The sequence below is a fragment of the Eucalyptus grandis genome, chromosome 11, assembly GCF_016545825.1.
Source record: "Eucalyptus grandis isolate ANBG69807.140 chromosome 11, ASM1654582v1, whole genome shotgun sequence".
Lineage (NCBI taxonomy): Eukaryota > Viridiplantae > Streptophyta > Magnoliopsida > Myrtales > Myrtaceae > Eucalyptus > Eucalyptus grandis.
This window is the reverse complement of record NC_052622.1, coordinates 49,414,183-49,432,662: the sequence shown is the minus strand read 5'-3', so window position 1 is coordinate 49,432,662 and position 18,480 is coordinate 49,414,183. Positions and strand designations below refer to the sequence as shown.

The following is an 18,480-nucleotide window of genomic DNA, read 5'->3' as shown; positions in this document are numbered from 1 at the left end:
CTAATGAGAATATGTTGTCCTTTAAATCACGTCGTGCGGACTATGTAGCATAGCTTTACGACTTACATGTCAAAAATCATTTCAATTATTTGCTTTTTTCGTAATTACAAAAGGGAAGAAAATGCTTAGGAAAATACTATTAAGAAAAACAAAAAATAATACAAAGTGAAGCTCGACAGATCACAAAATGCTCATATTATACATTTCCGGCTTTCCCAAGATCCCAGTGAGAAGTTCGTGACTGCACGGTTGGTTTTTTGCCTTTTGTCACAACGTTTGGTGGGCACTTTTGAGTTAGATTTCATTTGCGAAAATTCCCAAGTTCTATGCATTTCATCGTATCTTGATCAACTCTAATTCGGGTGCGGCTTCGTTCACTGATGCGTGGCTCCCAACAGGAATAAAAATGGGAACTTTAATCGACATATAAAAAAGCATCTGGGGGATTCTCGATGACAGCGCACGTCTTCTGTTTTCAAGATTCGGGTCAGTGAGGTCGGCGAGAGAGAGTGTGATCTAGCACGAAACGTCGGTTCATGTGTACGGTCAAACGCCATCGTACTTCGAAGATGCACACGGCCATCACAGTTCCTCTGTTTTCCTACCACGAGACTTCTCCAACTCAGCTCTCGGCGAAAGCGAACTGGCGGTGCCCAGAATGAAAGCCGAGACGGAGTCACTGTCTCCCGCTTCTTCTTTCCCTTCTTCTTCATTTGTGTACCTGCAGAGGAGCGGTGGGCTTTCTTGATTGCTCTGGGGGGTCAATAAACCACAAGAATTCAGGTCGGCTATCACGTGCGGGTGCCTGCGTGCTGATCCATGCCCTGCGAGGACAAAAATGGTGCGGTCAGAACCCATATCCTCGCAATCGATATATTGTTCTCTGATTAATTAGTTTGACTGGTGTTCTTATATTTTAGCGCAATTTGTTCTGTCATCTGGTTTCTGCGCACAGTCAATTTGTTTGTATGTGCGAAACTGTTTGGGAATTGGAGTTGGCTTATTATCTGAAGACAAAATTTGATGAATTTAAGGTGGGCACCGTGTGACTAATTCAGTGGATCTTGGAGCATCAGCCATTCAGCTTTCTTGGGTTAACATGGTCAACAGGGCTCTGCGAAGGCTGTTTCAAGAAGAGCCAAAGGATTCCATTCTCACTCGGCCTTTTTTCTCTCATCTGTGGCATTTCTCCTCCTCCTCCTCCTCTTTGGATTGGGAATCTAATAATTAGAACCCTCCTGTGATTCTGTAGCTTTTTCTCTCTTCCTTTCCCATTGCTTGATGGGTTTAGTATGAAAAAGCCGGGTTGTCTTGATGATACTGGGATTCACTCTTTCGACTTTAACACCGATTCCTGGATCCGATGGAGCCAGCTGGCGATAAAGGGTTGCTTATGTGTTGTTGTTTCTAGCTTTTTATTTCGGTTTCTGGTAAAATTTTCTCCTTTCTCTGTTTATTCTTTCTGGAACATCTGGTTTGAGGACATGTCAGTGGGGTCTAACGTGGTGGTTTTGCTGGTATCTTGAGTAAATTGATTGCAAGTATAGAGGGAAGATAGTCGGGGGAACCGGGGGAGTTGAAAATGTCATCCAAATCGACGAACAAGACGAACTGCTCTCCAAGCAGCTCGGTTCGATTGAGGCATGGGGGGCATGTCGTTGCTCAGACCCCCATTGACGCGAAGCTTCATGTTGAATTTGAAGAATCCGAACAGTTGTTTGATTACTCCACTTCGGTTGACTTCAACATCTCAAGCTCCACAGGCAATGTCCCCTCATCGACCATCTCGGCGTATCTTCAGAAAATGCAGAGGGGGCAGCTAATCCAACCCTTTGGTTGCATGATCGCTGTCGAGGAAGAAAATTACACCATCCTTGCCTACAGTGAAAATGCCCCGGAAATGTTGGACTTGGCCCCACATGCAGTTCCAAACATTGAGCAGCAAGAAGCCCTCAGTTTCGGCTTGGATGTCCGAACTCTATTTCGGTCCTCAGGTGCAGCTGCCTTGCAGAAAGCCGCAAATTTTGGGGAAGTTAATCTTCTCAATCCCATATTAGTACACTGCAGGACTTCAGGCAAGCCATTTTATGCGATTCTTCACCGAATTGATGTGGGCTTAGTGATAGATTTAGAGCCAGTGAATCCAGCTGATGTTCCTGTGACTGCTGCTGGAGCCTTAAAGTCTTATAAGCTTGCAGCAAAGGCCATCTCCAGATTGCAATCTCTGCCAAGCACTAATATTTCTTTGTTATGTGACGTACTCGTTAAGGAAGTCAGTGAATTGACTGGTTATGATCGTGTCATGGTGTATAAATTTCATGAGGATGAGCATGGGGAGGTTATTGCTGAGTGTCGTCGCCCTGATCTAGAACCTTACCTTGGGTTGCATTATCCAGCTACTGATATTCCACAGGCATCAAGGTTCCTCTTCATGAAGAATAAGATAAGGATGATATGTGACTGTTTGGCTTCACCAGTTAAAGTGATCCAAGACAAGCGATTGGCTCAGCCACTTAGTCTTTGTGGTTCCACTTTAAGATCTCCTCATGGATGTCATGCTCAGTACATGGCAAACATGGGTTCAATTGCTTCTCTTGTTATGTCTGTTACCATTAATGAGGATGATGAGGCATTGGAAAGCACCCAACAGAAAGGAAGAAAATTATGGGGTTTAGTAGTTTGCCATCACTCAAGTCCCAGGTTTGTTCCATTCCCTTTGAGGTACGCTTGTGAATTCTTGATTCAAGTTTTTGGCGTACAAATAAACAAGGAAGTTGAGTTGGCAGCTCAGTCAAGGGAGAAGCACATCCTGAGAACGCAGACTGTTCTATGTGACATGCTCCTTAGAGATGCTCCTCTAGGTATTGTCACTCAATCACCAAATGTTATGGATCTTGTGAAGTGTGATGGGGCTGCTCTCTACTACCGGCAGAAGTTCTGGCTGCTTGGGGTCACTCCTACAGAGGCACAGATTAAAGAATTAACAGATTGGCTTCTCAAATATCATAGTGGGAGTACTGGCTTAAGTACCGATAGCCTTATGGAAGCTGGTTATCCTGGAGCTTCGGTCCTTGGTGATGCAGTTTGTGGGATGGCGGCCATTAAGATTACTTCAAAGGACTTCCTTTTTTGGTTCCGCTCCCACACTGCAAAAGAGATCAAATGGGGTGGCGCGAAACATGATCCTGGTGACAGAGATGATGGCAGACGCATGCACCCCAGGTCGTCGTTCAATGCATTTTTGGAGGTTGTTAAGCACAGGAGTGTACCATGGGAAGATGTCGAAATGGATGCTATCCATTCCTTGCAGCTGATATTGAGGGAATCTTTGCACAATGATATGACTGAAGATTCCAAGGTTCTTGTAAATGTTCCTTCAGCTGAGAATGGGGCCATCGATGATGATAGGATACAAAAGGTGAAAGAATTGCGTTTCGTCACAAATGAGATGGTACGCCTCATTGAGACCGCTGCTGTCCCTATCCTGGCTGTTGATGCATCTGGTAATGTCAATGGGTGGAACAACAAGGTCGCTGAAATCACAGGTTTTTCAGTCCAGCATGCAATCAACATGCCTTTAGTTGATCTAGTTGCAGCTGACTCCATAGATGGAGTGCAGAAGATGCTCTCGTCAGCCTTGCAAGGTAACATCTGCAGTTCCATCTGTTTTAGCTTCTGAAGAGCTTATTGGCAAGCTTAATCCAAAATCAATAGTTACAAGTGCAATCTCAATCTGTGGTTTCGACTGTTTATAGTACTCAAACTAATTGACTTAATCACGGTCCAAAGCTGAAGATTTGCATGCTGGCTGCAGAGTGAAAGAAATAAGCAGCATATTGCTGTTCGCATGAGGTGCACATCAGTCCAAAAACATTCTTCAGTTGTTCATAACATGATTTATTTGAATAACCACCTTATCTTATATGGTGAATAGATTTAACTTGCTAAAATTGGTGTGGTGGTTCCAACTCTTTCTTTCACTGTTAGTTAAGCAAATTCACTGACGTTCTCAGTATTAGTTCCATACTTAACATTTGTTTTACCATCTGATAAAATGCCGTTTTTCATAATAATGATCAATGTATTGCTGGATTTTCTTTATACAATGTGATGGTAGATATCTGATTATGTATTTTTCTGTAAGTACGTATTAATATTTAACATTCTTAACCCTTTGGAATCTTCACATAATTGTGCTTATTGTTCTGGTCTGACTTTCATTCTTCCTGTCCTGCATATCTTTTGATTGGTTTAAGACTAATGCGTGGCAGGTGTCGAGGAGCAGAATGTTGAAATCAAGCTTAAAAAGAATGGCCTTCAAGATGACACGAGTCCTGTGGTATTGGTAGTTAATGCATGCTGTAGCCGTGATGCAAAGGGGAATGTTGTGGGAATATGCTTCGTTGGACAGGACATTACTGGACAAAAGATGATTATGGACAAATACACCCGTATCCAAGGTGATTATGTTGGAATTGTGCGGAATCCATCTGCACTTATTCCTCCAATTTTTTTGACCGATGATTATGGACGGTGCTTGGAATGGAATGATGCGATGCAAAAACTCTCCGGTGTAAAGAGGGAAGAAGTCGTTGACAGAATCCTACTTGGCGAGGTTTTCACAGTTACCAACTTTGGTTGCCGTCTAAAAGATCACGACACTTTAACCAAACTCAGGATCTTGTTGAATGGTGTAATTGCAGGACAGGATGGGGATAAACTTCTGTTTGGGTTCTTTAATCAGAATGGTAGGTATATTGAGGCATTAATTTGTGCAAACAAAAGAACAGACACTGAGGGAAAGATCACTGGCGTGTTGTGCTTTCTGCATGTTGCCAGTCCAGAACTTCAGTATGCCATGCAGGTTCAGAGGATGTCAGAGCAAGCTGCTGCCGATAGCCTTAAGAAATTGGCTTATATCCGCCGAGAGATCAGAAAACCTCTCAATGGGATAATATGTGTGCAAAATCTGATGGGGGCCTCTGATTTAAGCAATGAGCAGAGTGAACTTTTGAAGACGGGTACTTTGTGTCGGGAGCAATTAGAGAAGATTGTTAATGACACTGACATGCAAAGCATAGAAGACTGGTATGTTGTCCCAACGTGATGATATACCTGTAAATACTCATTAATGGAGGATGTAAAATTGGTTTTCATCTTCACTCTCTTCATCTTCTTTGGGAGGCCAGCTGTCTTATTTCTTATGAAAAATTTCTGATTAAGTTGTTTTTCGTGGAAAATCTTATCGTTACCTGTCTAAATTGTGGCGAGACTTCTTAGAATTTTGAAGTGCTATAAGGAAAACTGGTCTTTTTGTCTACTTCTTATTTTTAGATTCTTCTTGGCTTGGCCCCATAAGAGTTTACGTTTCCTATATGAGTTATATGATTTCCTTAAACTTGAACTTTTTAATGATCTCTTCCTTGTTTGTCAATTATGGTGCCAATATGACAGTTACACGGAACTGAACATGGGCGAGTTCAACCTTGAGCAAACACTACGAGTTGTCATAAATCAAGAAATGATTCTAAGCCAGGAACGTGCGGTACAGATCGTTCTTGATTTGCCTGTTGAAGTGTCGACCATGCATTTATATGGTGATAACTTGAGATTGCAGCAAGTTCTTTCTAATTTTCTGACTAATGCAATCCTTTTCACCCCGAGCAATGAAGTGTCATCTGTTATCCTGAGGGCAATTCCAAGAAAGGAGCGGATAGGGAAGAAGATGCACATTGTCCACCTTGAATTTCGGTAATTCTCACTTTCTTAATAAGATCTCAATTACTATCTTTCCCTGCATATTGCACCCTTATAGGCGTACAGAGTTCAGAAAATAGAAAATAGTAACACTAGCCCTGGAATGTCACATTAGCTTTATTGAGCATAAGAATGGGTCTCCTAAATATAATTAAGTTTGTGACTGCGGTACCTTGCTAGATGATTAATAGCTTTGGTCATATTGTTGCATGAATATGTAGAAGTTCCAAAACGAGAAGACAGGCTAAATTGATCTGTGAACTCTCTCCTTGGGTCTAGCATTGATAAACATTTATTTGATGCTACATTGGTTTCTCTGGTGGCATAAATATCAATGTCATTGCTGCTTTCTGTAAAGAAAAGTAAGGAAATCATCATCATTAAGTCATCAACTTCATTGCGTGGAATTTACAAATGATGGGGTAGCCTGTCATCGCACTTTTGAGTCTAGAAGGTGCAGTTCATTTACCTTTCAGTAACTTGACATTTGCTCCAACACATTTATAGTCGCTATAATGCCGATAGATGCCATGAAAACTGTTTCATCTTGTCGTTGCCAAAAGCTTATATAGAGATGAAACGAGAGTGCTGGTATTTTGAAGACTGAATGGTCAAGAAACATCAATGTGCTTCTTAATAATATTTTAGAAATGGTCGTAGGTGGTATGGTTGGACAACATCTGATCCCAGCTAGATGAAAATGCTTGATCTCAGTTGTTTTGGTGGTCAAATGCGTGCTACAAATTCAGCACATCGAACTTTGATTTCAGGATTACACATCCAGCACCTGGAATTCCAGAGAAATTGATTTTCGAGATGTTTAACCACGGCCAAGACATGTCGAGGGAAGGCCTTGGATTGTACATCAGCCAGAAGCTCGTAAAGATAATGAACGGAAGTGTGCAGTATCTTAGGGAGGAAGAGAGGTCGTCCTTTATTATTCTCGTGGAATTTCCACTCATTGATCACTCCGATCAATGAAGTTCCTTTCAAAAGGCTTTTTAAGCAGACGAGCTCCTGTAGCTCCTTGCTTCCACAATGGGTCCAGGCTCAACGTCTCATGAGTGCTTTTCTTGGTGCATGTGCATGCGGAATTTCGAGTGACCAACAATAAACAGGGTCCTCAACTGTAAAGCAGAGTCAATTTTCAGAACCAGAAGTGGGGAAGAATTTTTGGTTTGGGTGGCTCTTTTTCGTCAAGTCAACACTGGAAAAGTTTCTAGTGACTTGGGAATCCCGACAAGCTGTCGGTGGATTGGCGTTTTGTCATGCTGTCTTCGCTCAGTGAAAATTCAGTTTTCTCGAACTGTATTGGGTTCAATTAGCAGATGGTGCAGAGCTGCTCGTGTGGTTTGATAGCCTAGAACATTCGATGGAGCTGATTTCTTCTCCGCCGACATTCGAGGCAGCTGACAACCAGTTCAGTCGGGGGGGGAATAGGGAATAAAGGCAAGCGATCCAATCTTCTTTGTATATATTGCTGAGGAATGAAAAAATAAAGAATGATTGCTGGCTGAGCATCCCCTCTTGGTTGAAATTACAAGTCGCTGGCTAAGGCAATCTTTTTTGCAACAATTGCATTTACTTGTTTACACCACGCATCTTCCTATGCATGCTCCACGCTTGTTCCGAAATTCTTTGTCGGATGTACGTAATTATATTGCAATGGGAAGAGGGAAACTTCTCTTGAAAGGAACCTTGCCATTTATGCACGTAGCTTCATGATATATTTGAGCTTAAAGAGGTGTCAAAATGAGTTATTGACCAATTTATGGACCCATTTATAGTTAAATGGGTCGTTAATGGGTCATGTCTTCTTTTCAAAGTACCCGTAATGGGTTTTAAAAACAAAGAGGCTAAGATTAGACCCATTTAAGATCCATTTATTAACCCACTAACAATGAACCCATTTACAAAGAGAGATTCTCTCTTTTCTATTTAACTTTACAAAAATGTTTTTTTTTTTTTTAAATCGAAATTATAATTAATTTTTAATTTTATTTTCTTTTTCTTTCTTCTTCCTCCAGTCGCCGGCATGGCGACCAGCTAGGCGAGCCTTGAGCTCACCGGCATCGAGCGAGCTCGAGCTTGAGCTCGCCAAATCTAGCAAGGCGGAGGCCTCACCAACGCCCGGTGAGGCTTGAGCCTCGCCGATCCGGCAAGCTCAAGGCTCGCGGCGTTAGGCGAGGCTCGAGCCTCGCTAGATCCGGTGAGGGGCGAGCTCAAGCTCGCTTGACGCCCGCCGAGCCTCAAGCTCGCCGGATCCGGTGAGGCGGAGGTGCGGCAGGGTTGAGCTCGAGCTCGCCCAACACCGATGAGCCTCGAGCTCGCCGGATTTGGCAAGGTGGAGGCCTTGCCGACGGCCGGTGAGGCTCGAGCCTCGTCGGCATCAAGCGAGCTCGAGGCTCGCCTATGGCTCGCCGCCGCCATCGTCGTGGCCGACGGCCGACCAAAGAAGAAGAAGAACAAAAAAGAAAAAGAAAAAGAAAAATTATATTTAATAATAAAAAATAATAAAAAATTTAATTTTTTAAAATAAAAAATAATTAAAATTCGACTTTTTAAAATAATTATTTTAAAGATTATAAAAATTTTCCATTAAATTTGTGTTGTATAAAACTATTTTAGCAATACCATTTTTTTAAACATATATATAAGAAATAAGCTTTTTAAGTTTAGTTAGATGTTGTAAAAAAAAAAAAAAATTTAGTTAAATGGGTCGGGTATGGGTCGGAAAATTTACATTAAGCATAAATGGATCCTAAATGAGTTAATGGGTCAATTTGGGTCGGACCATTAATGACCCGACCCAAACCTGACCCGACTCGATCCACCCATTTAACACCTCTAGCTTTTATACATGTTTTTGTCGAGCAATCTGGTTGCATGTGCACCTAAGTCACCCAATGCATGTTGAGATGCATGTGTGGATCATGTTATTAAAAAAAAAGTCTCACTTCAGAGAATTGTTGTGGTGTGGAGTAATAAGTAAATCTTAGTTGGCTGATAAGTCATTGATTTAATTTTTGAGTAAATGTGGGTTTGATTGAATATGTTGATGGTTCAAACTTGAAATCCTTCACGGACTTGAGTATGGTGTGGTGTAATGTTGTTAATATATTCTAATGGGCTTATAACTCATTCCTAGCAATCCGTTGGATATACTGGGCCATGACATCAGAGGCACATGAGTTGACAATTACCATGCGTAGGTTCACCGATTGGCTTCCTTTGATAGGCTTCGACTCTTTAGCAGAAGATGCGGGTGTTTCCCGCTTTGCACTCTTAACTAAGAGACTGGGAAGGTCATACGATCAGTCAATCTCTTCAAGGAAAATCATCCGGTTCTGGATAAAAGCGTTCGCTTTTTTATTTAACTTTTTTAATTATCATTTTCCCGAGTTAAAGGAGCATAATGCTTAAACTCAGATTTTCTGCGCTAACAATATAGTCACTCATAGAAAGTATAGTACTAGACAGGTTTATTTCGAGCTTTGTATGTTATTGTATGTATATGATGTGTATTGACACTTAAATTTTGGCGATCTAGTCATTTGTTTATTGATTAAAAATTAGGAATTAATTTTTGATCCCTAAACAAAAACATTAGAATTAGATTGTATAGTATGTAGTTTTATGAGCATTTATTATTTAGTATATTGCATTTGCATTGCACCAACGATTGAAGAATTTGAGTGCATGGCTGTGAACTTAATTGGACTAAGTCCATGGTGAAGAAAATTCTAGGCCAAGCCCATGGACATGAAATTTTTATTGGAAAAGGCCAAGTTGGACTATATTTTGTTTTATTAGAAGATGGCAAACTTGGGGAGCAATTAAGCTTTATATTATCTCGATACAAATCTTAGGAGATTGAGATGAATTTGAGAAGCAATCAACACAATAGTCATTATATTTGTGCGTAATCTACTATTTGAAGAAGGAATATAAAGAGAGAGCACTCACAATATATTCTTGACTAAAATAGACGATTTGGCACATGTTTTTAAAAGATCTTTTTATCTACCGGAGATATGCACATTTCCTTGGGTTATAAAAGACGGAACAAGACAAGAAAGTTGGAGGGAGGCCATACGATTGATACGGACGGCCTCGTGAAGGGGAGCGCAATAGAGGGAAAATGGAGGAGAAAGTTGTGAGGTGCGAGGTTGGCTCATTGAAAATCGTGAGAGGGAGAGTGCACCTTCAATATTCATCGAGGCACTCACCTTGATCAACGGAGACAACTGCTGCTAGCACCAAGAATGCCCTTGCATCGCTGCAATTCTGACCTCCCTGCTCGCTGACGACGCTGCTTCCCTGTCACGAGAAGCCCTGCACGGCTATGACGTCTTCATACTTCCAAATAAAATTTATTTATATGCTAAAAACTTGAATTTAAGTCACGATTGGTATGAGCTTGGGAGAACCCAAACTAAATTTAAACTTAATAATCCATTAGTCAAATCCTATATGTTGCACTTGAGATTAGGTCGTGATAATGTGCGTTCGATCAACAGATTGTTTCCAAATGGGGTTGTGACTTGATTATATGCATCAAAGCAAATCCTGAACCAACGCCACATCGAATATTCAGATGCTACACGTTTCACTTGGTGAAGGGTCGTGAATGACTTAAGTTTGGTTTGGTGTATATCTAGGATACATATTACCTTGCAATGGTTTAATATCGATGAACTTCTTGTGTGCCTATAGGCTTGATGTGTACCGTTTGAAATCGATCCGGAGGACGGATGTGAAGGTATTGTTTCGGTTGGGGTCTTGATTTCATTGAACCGCGATTTACCCTACTCCCATGCGAGTTTCGGAGAAGCCGATCACGTATTCCCTCGAGAGGAACTCAAACTATACCCTCTCTCCAAAAGGCATATTCCATTATATTCTGTATTTTATCTCTTCCGAGAAAAAGGGCCGGTTGAGATATACACATGAACGCAATATATGGCAAGGCAAGCAGACCGAGACTCCATAAGGAGATAACGAGCACAAGATGATCCGACAACAATATAAAGGCCGGACACTTTTAAAATTGCTCTATTAGAATAAGACCTGTTGGGCACATATATAGACAGTAGCGCCATATTATTTTTTTTTATTTTTTTTTATCGGTTCGTGATATTGATTTCTTTCACCACTTTTTCATCTTGATTAGGTAGTCAAGAATATAAGTTGATCACGCTGTTAAGTTTTAAACTTCCATTGCCGAGTTTCCCATTTTCACATCCTTCCGTTAAAATGGTAATTCAATTTCTACAGTCGTCTAGGATAAAAATATGTAGTAATCTAGAGAAATGCTGAAGTTTCTAGTAATGTGTGGATAAGAATAAATATGAAAATATCTTACATGCAGAGATTTGTCGTGGATGTTGAGAAAATATTAGGTGCACTGGCCATGTCAAGTCACTGTACGCCAGTCTAATCATGAAGTGACACATGGCTCCATGTGCAGCCAAGCGCCACCATTATTTTGAGTCAAATTTTTGCCTCTCCTCTCTCTCTTCATTAATTGCTACGTCCTTCTCTGGCCATTTGCACGAAGATGCGCCTCATCTCTTTCAAAATTCTCTCTCTCTTCATTAAGTACAATGTCTTCTTCTCCATCAGCCGTGTGAAACCCACTCTTTCTCTCATTTTAAAAAATCTCTCCCTCGGAAAGGTCGCCTTCGCCTTTGCCTCTTCATCGTGATCACCTTACAATCTGAACTCCTCAGTTTCATGTGGAGGAACGGCGAGCGCGGGTGGCAATGATTTGGTCATCCTTGGCGTTGAAACAAGCTGTGACGACACTGTGACTACCATTGTGAGCTCTCTCTCGCTCCTAAGAGCCCTGTCGGTCATAGCTATTGGATCTCGAGCTCTGACTTCGTCATGATTGCCTTCTAGTCCTAACTCCAGCTCCTTGATTTTGTGTGGAGGAATGACGAGTGCAAATGGTGATGATTTTTCCGTCCTTGGCATCGAAGCGAGCGGCAACGATACCATGGCTACCATTGTGAGCTCTCTCTTAACATTGGATGGCTCAAAAGAGGTAGTTTTCTGGCAATTGTTTGTTTTTTGATCGCCTTAGCCCCATTGTCGCCTCTTCCAGAGTATATTTTTCAATCTAGAAGAGGTAAAATTGATACTTATTCTTTGGATCTTCTTGTGACCTCCACGGTCCGCATCCTTGTCTCGGTCGTGAAAAGTGGTCTAGGGATTGGTACACCAATAACGGGGATTGGCCATGAATTGATCTAAGGATCGGCTATGGACCAATTAGTCCGATCAGGAAAGGTGACTAAGGATTGTTTATATTCAATTGAAAGATCGACCATGGGATCAAAAGTGAATCGATCAACCAATCGTGCAAGTTGATTAGAATATTCGACAATGGATAGGTTGCTTGACCAAGAGGATCGGCCGTGGGTTGATCACACACCATTACAGATCGATCAATGGACGGTTATGGATTGATTCTGCACGGTTATGTACCGGTGGGTGATTCCGCACGGTCATTAAACTAATAGTGAATGACCATGGATTGATTCCGTGCAATCGTATATCAAGTCAGATCAATCAATCTCATACGATCACATGATAATCGAGGATCAATTAAACTCAAACATGGATTGGTTCTGAATCGGTCATGGATTGTGCGTAGGACCTTGGACTAGCCACAGGTCCGGTCCCAAGACCAGTTAGTAGGGGTAGGAACTGGCCCTAGGCCTAACCGACCCTGGCCGCACATTGGTTCAAGTGAACCGTTGACTTAGTTTTACCGATCATGTGGATGAACACAAGAAATTCCCATATGATGAAGTGGCACTTCCATTTGGCTTCTTTCTCATGTGTGCATTAATTATCTTTAGAAGCTAGTTAACTAATGAAGGAGCGACTCACCCACCCAAGTGGCAAGAAAGGAGCTTGCTTCTTGAAGGGATTAATGATCTCTGGAAGATAGTACACTAGGGATGGGGGACGAGTCACATGCCCACCTTGGAGAACAAGTAACCCTAGACACAAGTTGTCTTGATGACCAAGTCAAACCATTAATGAATTTGGAAGCTAGCCATTAATGAAAGAGGATGATTCATAAGCTTATGTGTCTTTATGAGCTTAGGCCATAATTATACTAATGTGAGCCTTGGAAGACAACTTAGCCCAATCATAAATGCTAGATGACTCATGATCTAAGGGAATTATTGACTAGTGATCTTGCAAGACCATGATAACTATATCTTGACCTTTTAATGAAAGCATGAGTTGTCCACTTAGGTAGCATGCTAAGGATAGGTAATGATGGCCAGAAGATTGGCTTGTAAAGCAAGTTAAGCTTAGTCATCACTATATGATGACTCATGAGCTAGGTGGACCAATAGGAAGAGAACACAAAGGCATAATCATTCTCTAGGAACCATAAGGTGACACATCTTCAAAATAGGCTTACCACAAGAAGGGATCTCATTGGACCACATATAAAGGCCATTCAATGAGGGTTGGCCTATAAATAGAAGAACCAATCCTTTAATTCACACATCCTTGGCTCATTTCTTCCTCTCCTCTCCTCTTGCACGCCTCCCTCTCTCTCTCTGCCACACTAGCCCACCGCCCTCACCATTCGGCCATTCCTTGGCAAACCGGTCTTAATTCATCAAGTGTAATTGAAATTACTAACCCCTAGTTATGGCGATATGTTACGTTGTTGAATTAGGATGTGTACTTACCGATGCTTCATCGTGTGCATGATGATGAATACTTTTGTATGGTTGGCTTATGTCCTTACATTTGTCAATAGAATCTCTAACCTTTAGTTAGGGCGATGTGTTGCGTTGTTGGATTTGAATGTGTGCTCACCTGTGCTTAATTATGTGCATGATGATGAGTGCTTTGTAAGTTTTGCCCATGATTTGCATGCATGAATCATAATCATGCCTCGGGTCATGAACGAGTCTCACATGACCTTGGATAGGCATTGAGATGTGTCAGTTCAAGCTGTGAGTTCATCGATCGTGTTCTTGTTCGGGCTTAGTTGTGTACATTTTAATGATGGTTGTATGGTTTTTTTTTTTTTTTTTTTCATATCTTTGCAGGCGTAAGTATGATTATGCCCTGAGTCATGGACGAGTCTTGCTCAGTTTTGGGATCGATGTTAAGGCATAACGAATCTGAGCCTTGCTTGGTCGTGGATCAACATTAAGATGTGTTGATTTGAGTCTCGCTTGGCTTTGGTTCAATGCTAGGCGTGTTGGTTCAAACCATGAGTTTCATGTCGTGCTTGGCATATTGATAGTCATGATGTCTTAGGTCAGAGCACACAACGCACTTCCATGATGTGCGGTCACATAAAGGATAAATGTTGTCAACGCATCTTGGCCACGCCAACGGCAAATCCTTGAGGGGAACGGTCCAAGAGCACACCCCAAAGAGGACAATATTAAGTTGGGATGAGGGATGGTAGCACACCTCTACCCTAAACAATGCGTTACGTTGCCTTGTTCATGAGAACGTGAAGCACTTGAGAGTATAGGATGCTCGGTGGATTTTGGATGCCAATCTTGAAGCTGGAAGCTCCTAAAAGTATGGGAGAAACTATTTGAGATGGTTAATGAACCTTTTATGTATGTTGATATGTGTTATTGATTTGTTTATTAACAAGCCAAAGGCAAATCATGCCTTGACAGTAAGCTAGAAATGATCATATGCATATAGTTGAGGTACAACAATAGAATTGCTATTGATCTGCCATCAATGTTGTGGTGCAAGTGTTGTTTGCATGCTAGATTCGATGATGAGATTTCCTCTTAACCTAGGTTTAGTGGTTTTATTTATCGAGTCCTTGACTCATTCCGTTGTCTTTTCAAACTTGTAGGTATGGAAGTCTCACCCTTTTGGAGTCGAGGCCCCACTAGAGGAGATAGGAATCCCTAGCCTACAGCTGATAGAAGATTAATGTAAATAAGGAAATGCCCATAGAAAATGGCTTGTAATCATACCGATATAATATAGTAGCAATATGATTTGTATAGTGTTTTCTTGGCTTTTTGATTGTTGTGTTGTCTGGGAGATGGTTGTTGTACATGCTTCTGCATGTTCATCAAAACAAGATAAAATTGAAAAGAAATGGGTTGACGACGCACTTGAGACGTTGCAACAATAACCCCGATGTGGTCGTGACTGTGCATGTTCATCAGATATTTCAGTTTTTTTAAAAGAAGAACGTGTTTTCATTAATGTGGTTTTTTTATTATTTATGAAGTGCATAAAGATTTATAAGGCAATAGATGGCTAGATGTATTCATCATTTGACCGACCGTGCCAGGAGGTGTTGGTCCTTTGTAGTGAGAGTCTTGAAGGTTTTTGTAGATCATTCTTAAATAGGTACTCAGTTTTCTCATAGACAATTTAATAAACTTATTTCTTCTTAAAGAGATTGGCATCGTTTCACTGAAGAGCAAAAATAATGAGTAATCTTCCTTTCCATGTGAAACAACTAATTAAACAACCTGGGAAGGATTTGGATTCACTCGTCATGTTATATGTAGGCTGAACGAAAAGAGCATCAATTCCATTTTACAATGATGTGTTGTGTGACACCCAGAAAATTCCTACATCTATTAATATGCAAAAATTTAGTTGCGATCAGTGTCACGTGCGAGAAGTTATATGATCGATTAACATGACTGTTATGTTTGAATATTATGTTAGAAATTTACTGAGTTAACTATTTACTTATGTTTGGAAAGTTTTGCCAAATATTTTGACATGTTCAAAAGTTAATTATTGACTTATGTTCGAAAAGTTTTGCTAAACGTTTTGACAAGTTCAAAATATTTTTCGGATTTATCAATCTATAGAATGGACACTAGTTTTCTCATTTACGTACTGATTTCCTTGATCTCTTAGTATTCAACCGAAAAAGTCTACTTTGGAAAGTTGTTCTTTTGGCTTCCTCTTTTCTCGGCAAGTGAAAAATTGAATTTAGTTTTGTTAATATTATGCCTATTTCATCTATATTAACTTTTAGTTCATTAATGAAAATGGGTGACTCATACACTTACTCGGTCAAAGAAGATGAATCCGTTTTAAATATCTCTTCTCTTGGCTTATGAGATTGTGCCACATGCCTAAGCTATTCACGTATGGGCCACATGAACTCTTTTAATTAGAACAATAAGCCTTTATGCTATTAGACCTCATGATTTTATCTTGGTTAATTAAGAAATTTTATCAATTCAGTCTTAAATACTTACCCTATCGAAGGGTAAGTGCTTGGCTAAGAGAGAGAGAGAGAGAGAGAGAGAGAGAGTTCCTAAGAGGAGGCCCCACTCCATTACTTCACCAATCACTCTCCACTTTCTCTTCAACTTTCACTTTCAATTCAAAGAGTAAAAGCAAAAGATTCCATGTGTGTATTGTATTAAAGTTTCAAGTTTGTTTTCGGATTTGAACGAGATAAAATCATTAATTTTCTTCTACTCTTCACAAATGGGTTTGTTGTTTTCAAGATAATAATAATTGATTTTGGTTTTGGACTTACTTTGAAGGAAAATTAAAGCTTTCATTTTATGCAAGCTATTTTCAAGGTAAGGGAAAACTCTAGGCACTAAGCTTGATTGTTCTAATGAATACTTGACTTGGTTGCTTGGTGGATGTTTACCTTAAGTGAGTTTTATGAACACATGTGAGAAAGTTTGGTAATAGCTTGTTGAGTTTCTCACTTGTGTGAATTTTGATGATGGTATATTGAGTTATGTATTGATGATTTTATGAGTTAATTTCTTGATGATTTGTGGTATTTTGGTGAAAAAAGTGTAAAAAAGGTAAGAAATGAGAAAGCTATTGATTTTAGCGGGTTATCAAATATGATAGTTATCGATTACCAATTATTGCAGGTAACCGAGTATAGTAGTTACCAATTACCGATTATAGTAGGTTACTGAGTATGCCGGTTACCAATTACCGATTATAGCGAGTTACCAAGTCGGGGAAGTTACTGCTAATGGAAAAAAAATTTTAAAAAATTCTCATGCTTTCTATTCTATGGATATTTTAATCTTTAATAATTTGTAAGCATCATTCTTTAATAAATGAATATTTGTTATATTTGGAAAGTATGTATAGAATGTTGATGTTGAATATGTTTAGGTAATGATGATTATGTGAAACAAGGGATAAGTGTTCCAGAAGTCCTAAAACTTGTCGCGAAAATGCATTTGAGTCCTAAAACTTGAAAAAAGTGCAAATAAGTTCTAAAACTTGTCAAGATGTTTCATTTGAGTCCTAAAATTGACGCTGTCAGTTTTATTGACGGAAAATGCTGACGTGACGCTAATGTAGTATTTTAAATAATTTTTTATTTTCCAGCTGGTTTTTTAAAATAATTTTTATTCAATTTTAAAAAATATATATTTAAAAACTAAAATTCAATTTTTAAAAACTGTTAAAAAAGAAAAAAAAAAAAAGGGAAGAAGAGGCGGCCGCCCATCGCCGGAGGGGCCGGCGACGGTCGTCGGCGGCCGCCCGCCCGGGCGAGGGCTCGCCGGCCCAGTGAGGACCAGCGACCCTCGCCTGGCGCGGGTGAGGGCTCGCTGGCCCTAGGCGAGGGCGCCCAGATCTGGGCACGCCGGCCCTCGCACAGGGGCCGGCGACCGTCACCGGCCCGGGCGAGGCCTTGGCGGCCCTCAGCTGGGGCCAGCGGGGCTCGCCCAGATCTAGGCGTTGCCGCGAAGCGTGAGGGCCGCACGAGTGGCCCGCTCTCATGCTTCCTTGTGCTCGACGCCAACAGATTCGAGCTAGTTGCCGGGCCACCAGTCACCGCTGTTCCGAGTCCCCTCGTCGGCGACCTTCGCCCACGACCAAGCGACTTCTGCGTCTTTGTGCCCGGCCAGATTTGGGCGAGCCTCGCCGGCCACGGGCGATGGCCATCGAGGCCTCGCCCGGGGCTGGCAATGGTCGCCGGCCCCAGGCGACGACCACCGAGGCCTCGCCCAGGGCTGGCGATGGTCGCCGGCCCCCAAGTGAGGGCCGGCGTGCCCAAATCTGGGCACCCTCCCCCGCGCTAGGCGAGGGTCGCGAGGGCTCACCTACGCCAGGTGAGGGTCGCGAGGGCTCGCTCGCACCAGGTGAGGGTCCCTGGCCCTCTCCTGGGGACGGCGAGGCCTCGCCTTGGTCGGGCGGCGGCCGGTGACCATCGCTGGCCCCTCCGGCGATGGACGGCCACTCCTTTGCCCTTTTCTTTTTTTTTTCTTTTTTAATAGTTTTTAAAAAAATGAATTTTAGTTTTTAAATATATATATTTTAAAAAATTGAATAAAAAATAATTTTAAAAAGCCAGCTGGAAAATAAAAAATAATTTAAAATGCCACGTCAGCATTTTCCGTTAAAAATGCTGACGGTGTTAGCTTTAGGACTCAATTGAACTATTTTGGCAAGTTTTAGGACTTATTTGCACTTTTTGCAAGTTTTAGGACTAAAATGCATTTTCGTGACAAGTTTTAGGACTTTGGAACACTTATCCCTTGAAACAATGCAATGCATAAATGTTGATGTAAAATATGTTCAATTGGTGATGGCTAAGTGAAATGATGTGGTGCATTGAATATTGATGTTGATCATCTCCATATGCGTTAATGCCGCATGGTAAGATTGAATATTAAAAAAGGAAAATGCCATCGTCCACGTGACGGTGGTGACATTGCCCCGTGTGTCGGCATGTCTTGACGA

The 18,480-nt window shown here is 41.3% G+C and overlaps 1 protein-coding gene and 1 long non-coding RNA gene across 3 annotated transcripts; both read left to right on the top strand.

The window, feature by feature from the left end:
* The first annotated feature begins 424 nt into the window (after positions 1-424).
* LOC104426850 (phytochrome C) lies at positions 425-7,449 on the top strand. Its single transcript, XM_010040018.3, has 5 exons — positions 425-841; positions 1,035-3,644; positions 4,272-5,088; positions 5,455-5,751; positions 6,528-7,449. Exons 2-5 carry the CDS (start codon positions 1,583-1,585, stop codon positions 6,736-6,738), a joined length of 3,387 nt encoding a protein of 1,128 aa, XP_010038320.1. The 5' UTR covers positions 425-841; positions 1,035-1,582; the 3' UTR covers positions 6,739-7,449.
* Positions 7,450-11,316: 3,867 nt separating this feature from the next.
* LOC120289496 lies at positions 11,317-14,795 on the top strand. 2 transcript variants are annotated; one of them, XR_005547510.1, is made up of 3 exons: positions 11,317-11,578; positions 11,694-11,806; positions 14,627-14,795. It is a non-coding gene; the product is annotated as an uncharacterized LOC120289496 (long non-coding RNA). The 2 variants fall into 2 exon arrangements; XR_005547509.1 differs by having other exon boundaries at positions 11,317-11,806.
* The last annotated feature ends 3,685 nt before the right edge of the window (positions 14,796-18,480 follow it).

Excerpts from the sequence above, each read along its gene's own strand:
- LOC104426850 (XM_010040018.3), top strand. The coding sequence starts at position 1,583 with ATGTCATCCAAATCGACGAACAAGACGAACTGCTCTCCAAGCAGCTCG. Across the intron at positions 5,089-5,454 it reads ATGCAAAGCATAGAAGACTG|TTACACGGAACTGAACATGG; the intron begins GTATGTTGTCCC and ends CCAATATGACAG. Across the intron at positions 5,752-6,527 it reads ATTGTCCACCTTGAATTTCG|GATTACACATCCAGCACCTG; the intron begins GTAATTCTCACT and ends CTTTGATTTCAG.